Source organism: Clytia hemisphaerica, unplaced genomic scaffold, assembly GCF_902728285.1.
Source record: "Clytia hemisphaerica strain Z4C2 unplaced genomic scaffold, Clytia hemisphaerica genome assembly, whole genome shotgun sequence".
Lineage (NCBI taxonomy): Eukaryota > Metazoa > Cnidaria > Hydrozoa > Leptothecata > Clytiidae > Clytia > Clytia hemisphaerica.
The window spans coordinates 311,297-328,756 of NW_027104628.1; the positions used below are offsets into that span (position 1 = coordinate 311,297).

The 17,460-nt window shown below is 36.5% G+C and overlaps 1 protein-coding gene across 1 annotated transcript in view; it reads left to right on the forward strand.

The window, feature by feature from the left end:
- The window catches only part of LOC136824724 (zinc finger ZZ-type and EF-hand domain-containing protein 1-like), a 98,714-nt gene that overhangs the window by 55,084 nt on the left and 26,170 nt on the right, over window positions 1-17,460 (forward strand). The window contains exons 56-65 of the mRNA XM_067080701.1: window positions 526-834; window positions 2,275-3,180; window positions 3,574-3,606; window positions 4,683-4,870; window positions 5,293-5,448; window positions 5,755-5,897; window positions 6,152-6,278; window positions 7,084-7,174; window positions 8,126-8,329; window positions 15,779-15,969. Of these exons, the coding sequence (XP_066936802.1) occupies window positions 526-834; window positions 2,275-3,180; window positions 3,574-3,606; window positions 4,683-4,870; window positions 5,293-5,448; window positions 5,755-5,897; window positions 6,152-6,278; window positions 7,084-7,174; window positions 8,126-8,329; window positions 15,779-15,969 (2,348 nt within the window). The remainder of the gene's footprint in view (window positions 1-525; window positions 835-2,274; window positions 3,181-3,573; window positions 3,607-4,682; window positions 4,871-5,292; window positions 5,449-5,754; window positions 5,898-6,151; window positions 6,279-7,083; window positions 7,175-8,125; window positions 8,330-15,778; window positions 15,970-17,460) is intronic.

Here is a 17,460-nt window from a genome sequence, read left to right on the forward strand (position 1 = left end):
TATAGACTATAAAACTTATCATTTTATTCCAGCACGCCACGCTCACAAAAACGAAAAATAAGTTTTGCTGTTGCAGTTGACTCACTCTAATTTGATTTTTGAATGGGCCAAGAATGTTCTTCGAATTAGAGAAAAATTCGAATTATGGAGAGAATTTTAGGCGATTTTCCAGCTAAAGGGAACAATGTTTAAGTTCGAATTACAGAAAGATTGGAATAATAGAGATTCGAATTAGAAAGAGCTGACTGTCCTTTATATCTTAAAGGGACATAAAAGTAGTAAAATGTAAACATTACGCGAACCACGTGTCATTAAAGAGAACAATTGAAATCACGTGTCCTAAACAAACTTGTAAAACAATTGAAACAATCAAAATCAGCCATATCTGTTTTGATTTTTGATTTCGACATGTGACATTTGTTTTGATTTAGTATTCTTCTGCATACAGTTTGTTTACAAATTTCATCAGTACTTTTATGTCCATTTAAATAGACGAGAAGCATACTTTTCCTTTCTTCATTTCAGCCAATGCGTCGCTGCAACAACTCCAAAACCCAAACGCCAACATTGATACCATTGAATCTTTCCAAAAGATATCCAAAGTCAAATTCGAAGATGTCGAAAATGTCATCATCCGGGTATCCGATGTATCGGAAGACGTGCCGTCTATAACCGGAATTCCCGCACCGACTGAACCATTGGAATCGAAAACTTTGATTGGCACTCTGAGCGACCCGTCTTCGGAGCCAGTTATTGTGAAATCTGTGACGAATAATGATTCAGCTACGAGTAATACATCCAACGAAACAGAATACTTCTCAGTGACCTCCCAAGGTATGGAATAATCTAATTCCCGTGTCGTAATATGTTCATGATATGCACCATTGCAATGTCTTCCGTTCCACCCAATAGCTGATTGGTTGAAAGTGACGTATTGACTGATTTTACGTCACTTTCAACCAATGAGCTATTGGGTCTGTGACGTAATGTCAGAAGACATTGCAGTGGTGCATATCGTCGCATCAAAATAAGAAAGCTTTAAGTCCATTTTTGTAGTTTTGAGAAAATCAAGTTTAAAGGTTTGAAATGGCTGCCATTTTTGACCATGTTGGGCTAGCTAGCTGCTTTTTTTATATGAATATAAATGAAGAAAGATCTTTCAAGTTCTAAAGTATCAACATTGTCACTTATACCATTGCGGAGATATGAATGCTTCTTCATAGCATGTTTTTCGAGAATGGACTTAAACCTTTTTTTCTATGTAAATTTCCTTGATTAAAACTGAAAATTTGAAAAATTTCCAGTGAAAAAGTGTCTTAACTCCAAAATGGACTTAAAGACTTTCTTGCTTTAAACTTTCTTGACTTTTTTGATCTCTTTAACTAAAACCTTAATCTAAAAGGTCCTAAAGTCCAACTAAAATGACAATGGACTTAAGACTTTCTTAACTTGAGAAAATTTCAAAAATAAAAATTCTTATTTTTCAAAAAACTTAAAATTAGGCCACTTTAGGTTGGTTTTTGATGGATTTAAGCCAAAAATTCGATAAAAAATGGGGTGTAAAGCATCGGTATGGTCATAACTCAATTTTTGAAAAAATGGACTTAAGGCTTTCTTATTTTGATGCGACGATATCATGAATTAAATGTTTATAAGGGCAATTCAAGGTATGATATGAGAAGGGGTTCAAGGTTTATGGGGGAGAGTGTTATCTTTAGCCATAACCCTCATACAAGGAAATTATACCATCTAAAGATACAAGTGGCTGCAATCTTATACCGAGGTTGCTTGTGCTCAATCTTCTGACTACATCAGTAGGATGCGGGAAAAGGATTTGAACGAGTAAAGGTTAAAAGGTGGATCTAAGAAGGGGTTCAAGGTTTATGTGAGAGAGTGTTATTTTTAGCCATAACCCTTTATACAAGGAAATTATAAGTTTGGAACCCTATTCAGATCCGCCAATACACAGGTTGTAAAATAAAAAGTCTAAAGACAAATCACGCTTTTACTCGAAATTTTTATGTGCTTGTTACATGACATTTATTTCTGATTGGTTCGAATTTATTGACACTAATAAAGTTATCAGCTGTAATAAGTTGTAAAGCAAGTCCCATGGGAATAAAATCACGTGAACTTTTTCGAGTAATCACATGTTTTGAATGCATTGATAAAATTTTGCAACCCGTGTTGATAACTCAATGTTGAAATTAAAAATTAATTTGTCGAAGGCCTCAAACCATTTCTTCATTAATGTTTTCTATTTTGATCAAACAGATCTTGAGGAGGACCAGATGTTGACACGATCAAACGAGATGCTTCCCATGCCTGCTTTAGAAGAATCTGACAACGAAAATGAGGACGAAGATTTGTCGCAGAGATCCGATTTTGAAAATATCGGAATTGATGAGGTCGATGATGAACCGGTTTCAAAGAAAGAAAATGTTGAAAAGTTGAACTGTGATGGAAGCGCCTTAAAAACGGAGGGTTCTGGCGAGTCAAGTGGTTCTGCAAAGACTGAAGATCCTGCCAAAGACTCTGAAAGCAAGGTAGTTGAGATGACGGGAGGTGCGGATATAGAAGCTGGAGATGTTAAATCTATAACAGTTGAAAATCATTCTTCAATCGTGGTCATTGACTCTCCAGAGAAAGGTGGATCTGGAACTCGCTTAGATTCAGGTCTTGGTAAAGACGGCGAGAACAAAGACTCAAGCACTAGTCTGAAAATTGATCCATCTGTTCCCGAACCAGGGCTAGTTTTAAAAGACAATGCAACGGATAGTGCAAATGAAGGACAGGCGGGACCTTTGAGTGATCAGAATACATCTGAGCCATCGAAGGCGAAAGATGATATCCCAGCTAAAGATAGCGTCACAGAAACGCCTCAAGGAAATGCTTTAGATGCTACAAAAGACAGTACTCTTTCTACTGATTCTGAAGCTGAGACTCAAATTATTGATCAAACAGACTCAAAAGATACAGAACCTAATAAATCTGGTGAATCTTCAACTGATGGTGGTCAAACTTCCATTGATAGTACAAAAGAAACAAAAGTGGAGGACAAAATTGAGCCAGAAGCCTCTTCATCTGAACCTAAAGAGCCTGGAAGCGAACCCTCAACTACGGATGGTCTCATAAAAGAATCACTTGATTGGTCGGCTATGGAGAAAGCAGCCGAAGAAGGTATTCTTTTCTTCTTAAATTTTGTTTTTATGTTTGTTATCTATGCCCACTTAAATTCATTGGTTCTTTTGGTCGATTGCTATTTTTCTTGTATTCAAACTCCAACAATATCAGTTGTATCAAAATCTTTGGTCTTGAAGTCGTTTTGCTTTTATTGCAACTTTTGAAATGTACGTGAAATTATAGATCGATTGGTGTACATTTTTAAGGCATTTGCATTGCATCACCATTTGAAGGAAAACTGAGGCCACAAGAGTCTCTGAATGTCAAACTTTCGATAAACTTCAAGAGGTCAAATTCTCAATTATTAAAAAGGGCTCCTTATAGTGAACGTGTGTCAATCGTGAGAAGGGTCGTCTAATTTTCTTATAGCACTCGACAATTTCTATTCAGGTGAGGATAAATCCAAAGAGACAAATACTGAAGGTAAGAACATAAAGGTCTAAGAGCCGGAATCTGACCATTGTTTATCACTGATAATAGCAAAATAGGGGTCAAAGTGTTATTTGCTATTTCTGATAGAACATTATGTTGTCTCGACTTACACATATCAATAGACTGGAGTCGTTTATCAGTCTAATACAGAAGTATGGATGTTATTATGATAACATAGTAACTAACTCTAACTTGGGACTATCTGACAAAACATGGGACGATAATTCGGCCACCATTTCACCGAACCTCCAAAGTCATTTGGTTTGAGTTAAGGAACGGCGTATTTAAAAATACACGATTGAAAATACAGACCAGATATGCAACAGTCCCATGTTTCGACCAATCTTCCCAAGTTAGAGCAGTTGACGTTATGACATGATAATTAAAATACGGTACAATATCAGATTGTTCTCAACTTCAGTTGAGTTAGAATCTGAGAATGTGTGTCTGTGTGTGTGTATGTCCCAAAACTTTGGGGCAGCCTGGAGACTTCAAAAATTGTTCGATTTGGCTGAAATTTGGCACACTTGTTCCTTGGGTGATTATCTGGGGTGTTTTTTTCATTTTTCAAAAATTTTGATTTTTGGGGCCTGGGGACGAGTTTTTCACCAAAACGAGGCTAAAACTTTGGGGCAGCCTGGAGACTTCAAAAATTGTTAGATTTGGCTGAAATTTTGCACACTTGTTCCTTGGGTGAATATCTGGGGGTGCTTTTTGCATTTTTCAAAAATTTTGATTTTTGGGGCCTGGGAACGAGTTTTTTGCCAAAACGAGGCTAAAGCTTTGGAGCAGTCTACAGGCCTCTAAAATGATCGGATTTGGTTGAAATCTGGCACACTTGTTCATTGGGTGAATATCTGGGGGTCTACAATTGGGCCTATGAATGATTTGAAGCCACCGAAGTTGAGCCCAGTGCGTTGCGCACGTTCGACTAAATAAATTATATAACTAAATTTTGGCACTTCAATTATGTTTGCTTATTTTCTACTCTGTTTGAATTAGTCGGCCAGCAAACTAGACAAGAATATCAAAAAAAAATTTTTTTGTCTATCCCTCGCACATTTAAGGCGAAGACAAAGACAAAGAAAATGACAATGAAAACAAAGATTCTGTTGATAAAGACCGTACCAAAGGAGATGAGAAGACAAGTGATCTGAAAGATGATTTACTGGACGATGAAGCGAACAACCGGGCTTGGATGCAAGAAAAATTGTTAGGCCTGATCGCTGCCATCATTCCTTCCAGTAATGCTAGTGTAAGGATAGTCGGCATTTTCTTTTTATGTTTTTTTTACTCAGAATTTCATGCTCTTTCTAATAGTATCGATCATATTTCTTGAATTCAGCTTTTTAAGAATCTTCAAATTTTCATTCATTTTGGGGGTAAAGAGTTATTGCCTACGACGTCAGTTTTCTGGCTTTTGCCAGACCTAATTTGCGGGCCTCCTCACATAAAAGTTCCAAAATCGTATCAATTTTCTAACCAATCACATGCGGTTTGATCCTAAGGGTATGTCCCCTACTACTATTGCTAATTGTTCATGTATTATTTTTCACAATTGAGAATAAAGGCTTAATTATAACCTTTTAAAGTTTGCCACTTGTCACGTGTTCTCAATTTACCTAGTACAATTTGTCGACCGTTGATTAAGTCCAATCTCCTTTCCACCCGTTTTAGCAACAGACGTTCGAACACAAATCGTTTTCCGAATTCATCTCACGCAAATTGCTACCCGCCATATTCACCATTCTCAAAGACCCGACGTCTTCAGTCAAGCTACGTCTTGTCACACTTGGTGTGCTTACGAAGACGCTACATTGCTTTGGGCCAGAGGTAACGTTTTATGAAAATTTCCACTCCCAATAAAACATTTTTCTGTAAGACTTTTCATGAATTATACCAAGAGCAACCCCTGTCTCGTCTTTGGCTATGAGTTGTTATAGCATTACTTCGAAAACGAGACATGGGATACGCTTGATGTGAATTATGATCTTTTACAAAATAGAATCTGCTTGGAGATTAAGGGGTATGGTGCAAATTCTACTGTTCCTTTTCCAAATTAACAGTTAAGCAGCCTCAAAGTTATCAAAAGTAGCTATCGGCTGCGCGTAATGATATCATTTATAATTCTTATAACAGGTAGCAGATGCTGGAGTTCTTTACTCCTCCAAACTTGAAGATGGCTCCACGATGGCAGATGACCAGGAAAAGAAAGAAGAGTCTCAACCTGGGTCAATTACTGCTGTTTATTTATTCAATCTGGGTGCAGAATGCTTCAAAAAGTAAGTGTTCAAGAACATGGAGCGCCTCAACACAATTTCCTTTAGTAAAATTCCTAAGAACGTTATTTTATTTTTACGACACCCGATACGTCTAAATACCGACATTGGAGCCTGAAATTAAAAACCCTCCAAAAAGTGGACATATCTGATTAGCGGACAATAATCTGTCTCCCCGATGATTTCCGCTAGTAAGAGGTTCCACTGTACAAACCTTTCTGCTCTGTGATGTTTGTATCTTTTTTGGCCTCTTTCAGTTCTGACCTCGAAACAGCATCAGGCGTTGACAACGTTCTCCGAAGCTTATGGAGAAACACCAAGTGGAGCGAATCTTTATCTCTGCAAGCCAATAAAACGTTGGAGGAACTCTCAACTAACTCACAGGTATATCAAATGTTAATCAAAGTCACCATCAACTTCGTCTCCGTGTAATAAGGCTTTATTTACGTTACAAAAACATCTAAAAACTGCTGAAAGTATTAAAACTTTCAGTGGTTTTTAGATTGCTTTGCTTTAAGTCTTAGAGCACGTTTGTCTGTTGGCGGATCCGAGGGACGCTATATTTTGACGTCACGTGAGCCTATTTTTGCAATTTGATTCGTTAAAAACAGTTTTAATGTAGTGGCTCGAGGAGATCCATCTTAGCTAGCTTTAATAAATAGAGCCCTTATAACTAAAGGAAACTTACGAAAAAGATCAACTCTTTCTAAAATGTAAATTGAAACGCCCTTTGTGGTAATGATGATAATGGCTTTACCACAAAATCAAAATTCTCCACTCTCTTACAAGCTTGTTATCGTAATGAAAATTTTCATCATTGTCGAAATTAGTCCATATTCGCTTTAAGTGGGCACTCCTTTTTGCGGAAAACCACTCTCAAGGAAATTGGTCTATTGACGCTGGCGTGGTTTCCACGAGGTAGCAAAAACGATTGAACACTTGAAACAAATGGACTTCAGTCCGCCCCATGGCGCTCTAAATTTGAAGGCCATGCAAACGCCCGCCATAGTCAATTTTATCGAGGCCGATTCGATCGAAGCTTTCGATTTCGGGATAAAGGGGCTTGGAAGCCATTGAAAATGTCCTTTACAAGAGTTAAGTGGATCTTTGTTAAATGGGGCTCTTTGGTACTGTGACATTACGGCTTGCACATATCTGACTAAACCTTTCTTCTTGTTTTGCGTTATAGGATCCGTCGCTTCTCTCCTTATTCTCGCTGATGTTTTTGGCTGGTTTTCCGGACACTTATCGTCAAGGTTCACTTGCTCATGCTAAGAAAGGTATACCTGATTCATTCCATATTAGCGCGTTTATGTATCGAGAAAAATCGAAGGAGACGGTATAAAAATGAAGTTGGCATGTATCCAAAGTCGGCTTCTACTCGATGCTCGATGACGGTAAAAACATAATCTAGCAAGCTAGACGACTAATTCAGACTTATTAGAAATGAAGCAAAAAAGTAAATTTTAGTCGTCTAGAAACCTTTGTGCACTAACTCCAAACAAAAAAAAAGTGTCAATATCGCAATTAAATTTTTTTCCCGCTCAAAAAGAATTCTTGAAAATAAAATGTGTGTGGATTTGTGTGTTAAAAACGTTTCATTTGAGTTGATTTTATTTTGAGAGTTTGTTGTTGCTTGATAAATTGTTTTCTCGCTACGCAAGTTTCTGCGTAGCTAGGCCCGGTATCTATAAGGCTGGAACACCGGATTCTTCCAGTCGTTTATACAAACTAAATCCCGTATCATTATTTGTGTTTATTATTAGTATTACATGCATTATAAACGACTCCAGTCTAGTAAAAACACCAAAATACCTTCGTCTTTTTAGCTGAGCAAAGGCGATATAGGGCCGTACATCAACTATCTACCCACTAACCGTCGCCCTCGATATCCCCCGACATATAAACTTGCTATTTGTTGACCAAGCAGTCTAGGTTGACAGGCTTGCCTGGAAACTAGGTTATCCCTGTTATAGAAAACTCGCCGCCTCCAAGGTTTAATTAAGGTCATTAATAAAAGCCGAGCCAGCAAAATACCCTGTTATTAGATTAGTCTTCCGTTTCTCTCTATCCTTTAAAAATGAAACAAAAAATCTGATCAGTTCACTGAATCCTTACCGATTTTTAAATGAGATTCTTTCCTTTCTCTGTCCAATCATCGAGTTCGCACCGTCCAAATCTAGCTTTCCCTTTACATCTATGAACTGACATTCCAAATTCTCTGCATCTAGGTGGCGATGAAATTCAGAAAGTTGTCGTACTGAATTACTCACCAGAACAAACCTCCGTCAACGCCGTCAATTTCAAGAATCGGAAGAAAGTGACGTTTAAAGAGCACACGATGGAACCTATTGTCTTCTTTCATAATTGTATTAATGGTGATAGGTTGCCTCTACTATTGGACGTTATGCAGAAAATGTTCCAATCGAACAAAGGTTTCCTCTTTACTTACAGCTTACTTTTTTACTCATTTCGGGGGAAAAAGATCGAATGAAAGTCAACAGTTTCGATCTTTTCTCAAAGTTTATTTGTCGTAACTAAAACTTGCGAAATTCAAGAAAATGCTTTATTTTTGCATTCAGTTTTGATAATTGATTCCATTTCTTCTAGTTTTTAAACTTTCTCTTTCTCTGCTTAAAAGATTTCAGATGAGACCAGCTCCTGAGTGCGGGGTAGCACCACCTAGGGGGGTCCTAAATTACAATACGATTTTCGTGTTGCTTAACATCTCTAGTTTATGGAATCGGAAGGTAAATAGCGTTTAGAGGGGGCTTTTGGTCTCCAGAGGGTCTGAAGTAGGGGATCCTAAAGCGCCAGGGTAAGGAATTACTATGGAGAAGCCGTTTTCCTGTCAACAACATCAGACAATATCTTTTGAACTAGCCAAGAAAATGACTTGAAATTTTGCAGAAATACCCAAAGTAAGTAGAACAACTATTTGAAGAAAAAAATTTTCGAAAAAAAATTTCCGGGGGTTTGCCTGAATAAAAATGGGCAAAAAACAGCCATTTTTGCCTATTTTTGGCCCGTTTTGACCATTTAAACCAATTTGAAAACTTTAAAATGTTCAAAAACTCCTTAAAAATATGGAAAACGTTAGACTCTATCAAAATTGTGAAAAAATCTCAGTTTGTGACGTCATCATTGGCAATTTTCATGGTTTCAGGGGGTAAAAATTGCTATTTTTGCCCATTTTTCACCTATTTTGATCATTTAAACCCATTGAAGGGCTCATATATCCTCAAAAACTCTATAAAAATATGGAAAACGTTAGACTTTATCAAAATTATGAAAAAATCTAAGTTTGACGTCATCATTGGCAATTTTTAGGGTTTCGGGGGTAAAAATTGCTATTTTTTCACCTATTTTGATCATTTAAACTCATTAAAGAGCTTGTAAATCCTCAAAAACTCCATCAAAATATGGAAAATGTTAGACTCTATCAAATTTATGAAAATATTTCAGTTTGTGACGTCATTATCGGCACTTTTGAGGGTTTCAGGGGGGTAAAAAGTGCTATTTTTGTCAAATTTTCACCTATTTCGACCATAAAAACTTATGGAAGAGCCCATAAATGCTCAAAACCCCAAGAAAAAGTGGAAAACTTTAGACTTTATCAAAATCATAAAAAACTTCAGTTTGTGAGGTCATTATTGGCAATTTTTGGCGTTTCACGGGGTAAAAGTTGATATTTTTTGTCCACTTTTCACCTGCATTGACCATTTAATCCCATTGAAGAGCTCAAAAATGTTCATAAATTTTCAAAAACTTCGAGAAAAAAGTGGAAAAAGATGGACTTTATCAATATCATGGAAATCTTTCAGGTCGTGACGTCATCACAGACGATTTATAAGCATTTGAGCGGGCAAAAATTGCTGTTTTTCTCCATTTTCATTTTTTCATAAAAGTCATAAATCTAAGTCAAGTCATATAATATTTGCAATTAGAAGTGGCTTTAAATTCGACGAATTCCAGGAGGTAACAGTTTAAAAGGAATATAGTTTATGGCGCAATCGATGCCGATGCTATTGTAGCGCGGGAATTCCAATATCACAAGCACTGTTTAGGGAATTTTTCTCGGAAACGGAAAAGCGAAGAACCAGAAACAACTGAAATCCTTTACCAGCCGAAATGTTCAAAATGTATAAAACAACTGAAGAAGCGGTAAGTCACGTTTCGTCATTACAGTCTTATTCTTATTTGTATTTCGAAATCTGTTGAAAGGCCACAGAATATTTATTCAAATTACAGGAAATCAAATGTGGATCTAAGTTTGTAGCCCTTTAACCCGTCGTGATGCTCAAAAGCAGATTCAATAAAACTTAGAACTACGTAGTCTCAATCGCTTTTCATCTACCTTCAAGGTTCGGGTAAGTTACTCTATATGACGATTAATTTCTAAAGTCTCAAATCATCATTTAAGGAAACTCAAGCAAGTGGAGACTTTGAGACAGTTACGAAATACGTTGACGATGAAATAATTGGCAACGGAAAAGTGGTTTCGATGAAAACTTTACAAGATATTCATGGAACTGGTCATGATTGTCGCTATCGTCATAAACTAAAACAACGCTTGAAAATATGCTGATGATATTGCATTTTTTCAAGTTAACCATAACAATGTGTTAAGGTTGTACTGGGAACAAATAATTGGACGGAGGTCCTGAGTTTCATGACTGGTACAGACAATTGTTTGTAAGAAGTTACACGCCGACTCTCGCGCCGACTCAGATCAGATTTGTTGAACTGGTGAAAATAATCGGCCACTGACTATTGAAAGTGTCAGGGAAGAGTATGGCGAACCCCTACATCAGTCCAACTATTTCTGTCATGTGTATTGAGGGATTACGACGTTAGTAAACGTCAGAAAGGTAATACATATACTCTGTCACGATTGGTAGAATCGTTTACCGCTGATCTTGTCAACACCGTCAGTAGAGGAAAAGCATTCACAACATGACGGGTCAGAAAGCACCAGTAAGGATTATGAATAAACTTGGACACTCAATAAGTTACACTAAAGTTTTTGACATGGAAGCCTCTTTAGCAGAGCACGTAGTTGAAAAAGCTGAAAATTTTAATGTCTTACTCTTGTTACCAGAAGAGGAAGAAACTATTGGGCCTTTTTTTAATAAATCACACTTTTTGAAATTACGTTTTTCTTGATTTTGGCGAGTAAGTGGCAACCGAATCTCAGTTCAGCCTTCCTAAAATCGAATTTTGTTCATATTTACCAAAGAAAACGCTAAAGTTAGCATTTTACCTAATTTTGAATTTTTATGGTAAAAAAACCGTTTTTTCTGTCGGATGTACGCGTACGTCCAACAGATATTTGAGCTTCAATAGCGAAATACTTGGTAATATCTGTAAGCCAAATTTGATAGCACCGAAACTACTAAACGAAATCTTTCAGAAAATATATATTTTGAAAGGTAACACTTTTCCCTCGTTCCAGGATTCGATAAACCAAAACCGGTACGTCCGACAGGGTACGTCCGACAGTCGACTCAAGTTTTTGATGAGCGATTAGACTTATTCATTAACAGAGAAGTTACCTCAATTCAAGTGTCGAAAGGCTAATTTTCATGGAAATACATCACTCTTGGGTTAATGTCTCTATCTATTTTGAGTACAGGAAACCTCAAAGTTGGACAATAAAAAATCATATTTATCGATGTACGTCCGACAGACACATAAAAAAGCCATTAGAAAAAATCCAAATCAAAAGAGGTGGTAACTTTTGCCCCCCCTGAAATGCTAAAAAAATGATAGTGGTGACGCCATTAGCCTCCGTCTCGGAAGAGGACTGGGCCCGAATTTGCGGATGTTTTCACAGTTTCACTTTCGTTTTCGGCTATACGACAGCGTTTTCAAGCAGAAAGCAGAGGAAATCTGTGAAATTATGGCAGGGAATGCTAACCTATTTTTCCAGTGTTTCTCAAGATTGGAGCAAGATTATTGTTCTAGAAAGTTCATAAAGGCCTAATAGTTTCAGATTAGTATGATTTCATCAGAAAAAACATTTACACCAAAGCTCCTTATTGATATGTGAAGGCTACCAAAAATAGCAATGTCCTCCATCAGAACAACTTTAACATAAGGGACAAGGACAGTCAAGAAGTCTACTTTGTTGAAAATACTTAGAGAAAATGGTACTATGGAAGCCCATTCTATACTCCTAAATGATAGTTGAAAGATCAGCAGTTGAGAGGGTTGATTAAAATAGAACTCAAAGCACACAATAAAGTATACAAATATATTTGCCCAGAAAGAACTGGCATGTAGTTTGCTTTGTTTTGGTGTTTAAAAATATGTAGGTACTTATCAGTCCTAAAAAAATACAAATTCGAATATAATGAGGGCAATGAGTCTGGTTAAATGTTACTATATTTACAAGAAAGGATTACTGAAAAAAAACTACTGTATGTATACTGATGAACTAAACTCAAAAACTAAAACTTTACCATAAATTTACATTACGACAATTTAAGAATCTATCTTTAATAGCAACAAAGAAAAAACATGGCTCAAAGTTTCAAAAACAGAGCTAGTCAGAGCTTCAATTCAGTAGGTATAGAGCTTTCAAAATTTGAAAACAGACACTGCATTGGTTACTACAAGACATACTATCCACACGGTTTTTTCAATTCATGAAAAAAATAAAGTATTTATCAATAAAAAGGTTCTCTTTTTTTTTGGTAATCAATTCCAACAAACAACAATCAATATAACAGTTTTTTGAAAACCATCCCACAGTGTAAACATTATCAACCAACTAATAACCCACACCGCCAAAATTGTAAAAATAAGTCAATATAATTTCTATCAACAATTTCTCGTAAAATGTTTTTTTTCCAACATTCTGATACCAATCATGGCTGGAGGCATCATGTGTAGAGTGACTGTGTGGCATTTCATTGGTTTTAAATGATCAGGATACCAATACTCTAGGGGCTGAGTTAGGTCCCGTATGCGCATCGGCGTATAGTCATTTTTTCTTTTGATCATGAAAGTATAGTCCTTGAAGAGTCAGAAAACGTGTGTGGCGTTATTTGGATCAGGCTCAAATTTCCATAATGGCGGATTTTAGATTTCAACCCTTTTTAGCCCTCTTGCTTGAAAAGAAATTTTTTTTTGACTTTAAACATAGACATATTATATACCAACCGATCACAAATTTTATGCTGATTAAGAAAAAGGTCAGAATCATGGTCTGAAAATTTTGTTATCTGGAGATATGAAGCACTTTCGATTTCGATTTTTTGAAATGACTACTTTTGGTTCCAGATTTGCGTGGCTTTAACATTTGATTGGCTTACTTAATTTACTTGAAATTTTTGGAGGGTCTTACCTACCGTTCAAATAATAAAATTCAGAAAAATTTTCTACATGAATTTCGAAATCCATAATGGCGGATTCAAAACTTTCTTTCGTCACATGGGCTCTTCAAAACTTAGAAAACGTAAGTACTTCCTATCTTATGATAACGAAATTTTCAGACCATAGTTCTGACCTTTTCCTTAATCAGTATAAAATTTCTGATCGATTGGTATATAATATGCAGGGTTTTAAGCTCAAAAAATATTTTTCTTAGGCTAGCAGAGCCTAAGAGCCCATGTGACGAAAGAAAATTTTGAATCCGCCATTATGGATTTCGAAATTCATGTAGAAAAAAAACTTTTCCTGAATTTTATTATTTGAACGGTAGGCAAGACCCTCCGAAAATTTCAAGTAAATTAAGTAAGCCAATCAAATGTTACAGCCACGCAAATCTGGAACCAAAAGTAGTCATTTCAAAAAATCGAAATCGAAAGTGCTTCATATCTCCAGATAACAAAATTTTCAGACCGTGATTCTGACCTTTTTCTTAATCAGCATAAATTGGTATATAATATGTCTATGTTTAAAGTCAAAAAAAAATTTCTTTTTAAGCAAGAGGACTAAAAAGGGTTGAAATCTAAAATCCGCCATTATGGAAATTTGAGCCTGATCCAAATAACGCCACACACGTTTTCTGACTCTTCAAGGACTATACTTTCATGATCAAAAGAAAAAATGACTATACGCCGATGTGCATACGAGACCTAACTCAGTCCCTAGAGTACAAACATCAATCAAACAAAACTGACGCCAAGCCAAATCTGTCGATTAAAAATTTCCATGAAAATTATAATTGAAACTTATCTCGTAAAATGCTTTTTTCAACATTCTGGAGGTGTTCAAAGTTAGAGGTATCATATGTAGAGCCAAGCAATACATGAACAGTCATTTGCTATCCCATTTGCCATGATATATTTGAGTCAACAAATCAAACAAAAACCAACAAATCATGTCTCTTCACTTTCATGTCACATCGTGTTTATATGGGTATCAGAAAGCCAATCCACAAGAAGAGCCATCTTCCTTTATTATGGAGTGTTCCAAAACTATTGGTACATGGTAGGTTGTTTGGAAGTAAAGAAACCCACACAGTTTGCTTTATTTTGAAGATTTAACTTGAAAACAAACTGCATCTTTCCAGCAGAAACTCATGTTTCAACCTGCTACATAACATTGGTCAGTCGGGTCTGCTACTAACATGTAATAGTTTTATTATAGCCCAGCTTGAGAATCCGTAGGCAGAACTTGTAACATGTATTATGTGTATAATTATGTCAGTCGACTTGATTCATGATACATTACTTACATTTCACTGGATGCATTTTCGCTGTGAAATTATCCGCAAAATTTTCTGACCGCGTTCTGAGACGGAGGCTAATAACCTGAACCTTTTATGATATTGATGAAGTCAAAAATCATTCACTTATTTGAAGACTTTCTGAGCTTCCTTCAATGGGTTCAAATGATCAAAATAGGTGAAAAATGGGCAAAAATAGCAATTTTTACCCTAAAACCCTAAAAATTGCCAATGATGACGTCACAAACTGAGATTTTTCATGATTTTGATAGAGTCTAACATTTTTCATATTGTTACGGAGTTTTTGAGGATTTATTGAGCCATTCAATGGGTTTAAATGATCAAAATAGATGAAAAATGGGCAAAAATAGCAATTTTTACCCCCTGAAACCCTGAAAATTGCCAATAATGACGTCACAAACTGAGATTTTTTCACAATTTTGATAGAATTCAACGTTTTCTATATTTTTAAGGAGTCTTTGAACATTTTGAAGTTTTCAAATTGGTTTAAATGGTCAAAACAGTCCAAAATAGGCAAAAATGGCTGTTTTTTGCCCATTTTTGTTCAGGCAAACCCCCGGAATTTTTTTTTCGAAAATTTTTTTTTTTCAAATAGTTGTATTACTTATTTTGAGTATTTCTGCAAAATTTCAAGTCATTTTCTTGGCTAGTTCAAAGGATATTGTCTGATGTTGTTGACAGGAAAACGGCTTCTCCATAGTAATTCCTTACCCTAGCGCTTTAAGACCCCCTACTTCAGACCCTCTGGAGACCAAAAGCCCCCTCTAAACGCTATTTACCTTTCCATTCCATAAACTAGAGATGTTAAGCAACACGAAAATCGTATTGTAATTTAGGACCCCCCTAGGTGGTGCTACCCCGCACTCAGGAGCTGGTCTAGATCTAATAGTCACTGTGCCATTTGAAACAAAAAGCCGTAAAGTGTAATAATGGCAATAGCATGAATCCAGAATCATTCTATTCTGTGTGATTCTTACTATTGAAATTCATAGGAAAATTAGTTCAAACTTTAGTCACTGAAAATATTGTCTTTTCCAATTTTTAACATCGCTTGTTTAGAGCACTGAAGATGATTTTTAATCGAAAAGCTTTTGTTCAATTTTGAATAAAACTTTGTTGTTTTTTCTTTAACTTAACTTTTTGAAATGGCAAAATTTCAAAGAATACTTTTGCCTTTATTCTCTAGGTCAATCGATGTCTGTGGAGCGAATGTGGGTATTAGGTTTAATCTCCAAAGCCTTGTTGAACATTTTGAAGAACGGATTGGACAGTGAGAATATGCTCAAGATTGTACGAAGTGGTATCATTCCGTACATAGTCAATTTATCATGCCAAGGAACTGGTTTCAGTAATCAATGGTTGCTAAGGGATTTAGAGGTGAGTGTTTTCTTTCTCTGCTTCACATGTTTTTTCGAACGTTGTAAGGGATTTAAAGGAACGTTCATTTAAAGGCCGGCGCAAATACATCCAACATTTTCTCCAACATTTCAAATTCTTTGTTCATCATCATCATCATCATCCTTCGACCTAGGTCCGAATGGACCTAGGTCGGAAACAAACAATAACCATCCCTCCACAGCTCTCGATCAGCCATTGCAGTGCCCAGTTCCTCAATCTCTAGCCCTGTTTCTCGTTTCAAAGTATCAAGAAAAGTGCGCTTTCTCGAGCGCCTAGTGCCCGCAGGACACCAAAGTAAGATCTCAGACACCATTTCGTTTTTCGCACGGAAACAGTGACCTGAGAAAGAGAGCATCCTGCTAGTCAGGACAGAGGAAATTCTTGGGAGTCCATGATATATCTCTTGAAGGGTTGGGTGGTTGCGCCAATCAAGATTCTGGACTCTTTTCAAAAGATTTGTATAGCAGCCATCAAGGCTCTTCAGCATGGTTTTTGTCATGGTCCAAGTCTCCGAGCCATATAGAAGAATGGGCTCGACAAGACTTCTAAAAGTTTGAAGTTTAAGAGCGTTAGACAAATTAGAGTGCCATATCTTGTTTAACTTATTACAAGCTTTCCAAGCTAGACCTTTCCTAATTTTAAAATCGTTTTCAGAGCTGTTAATATGAGAGCCAAGATATTTAAAATCCTTCACAAGTTTGATATTGACACCATTCTTGGAAGTTAAAGGGAGAACAATCCCAGAGGAGCTGATAAATTCAGTTTTTCCAGCATTGCAATAAAGACCGACTTGACTGGCCGAAGTTTCAAGTGAGTGAAGAAGACTTTCAAGATTTTGAATACTCTCAGAAACTAAGGCAAGATCGTCAGCAAAGTCAAGATCGGTCAGAAAAAGGCCGCGGTTACGCTTGCGCAGGGGAACTTTAATTTTGATTCCCTTGTCATTAGATAAGTCAACAGAAATTCTTAAAACATAATCTAAAACAATGATAAAAAGAAAGGGAGCTAAGGTGTCACCTTGTAGAACTCCAGCATGAATGTCAAAAATATCAGTGTCTCCGTCAGCTGTAATGACCTTTGCTTTGGTGGACACGTAGAGTGCCCTGATGGCTGAAATGAGTTTCTCTGGAATGCCGTACAATTTAAGAATTTCAAACATTTTTACACGAGATATGGAATCAAAGGCTTTTTTAAAGTCAACAAAGCAAATAAAAGCATCTTTGTTAAGTTTTCGCATTTCTTCCAAAATACGCCTGATGGCTAAAATCTGTGTAAGAGTACTTCTTCCCTTCCGAAAACCATTTTGGTTTTTTCTTAGAAGAGGATCAAGAACTGGAACGATACGTTGTAAAAGAAGTTTGTTGAAGATTTTGGCGGCGATAGGCATAAGAGTGATGCCTCTGTAGTTGGATGCTAAGGTCAAATCACCCTTTTTTGGAACAGGAATGATACCGCCAGTTAACCAAGCAG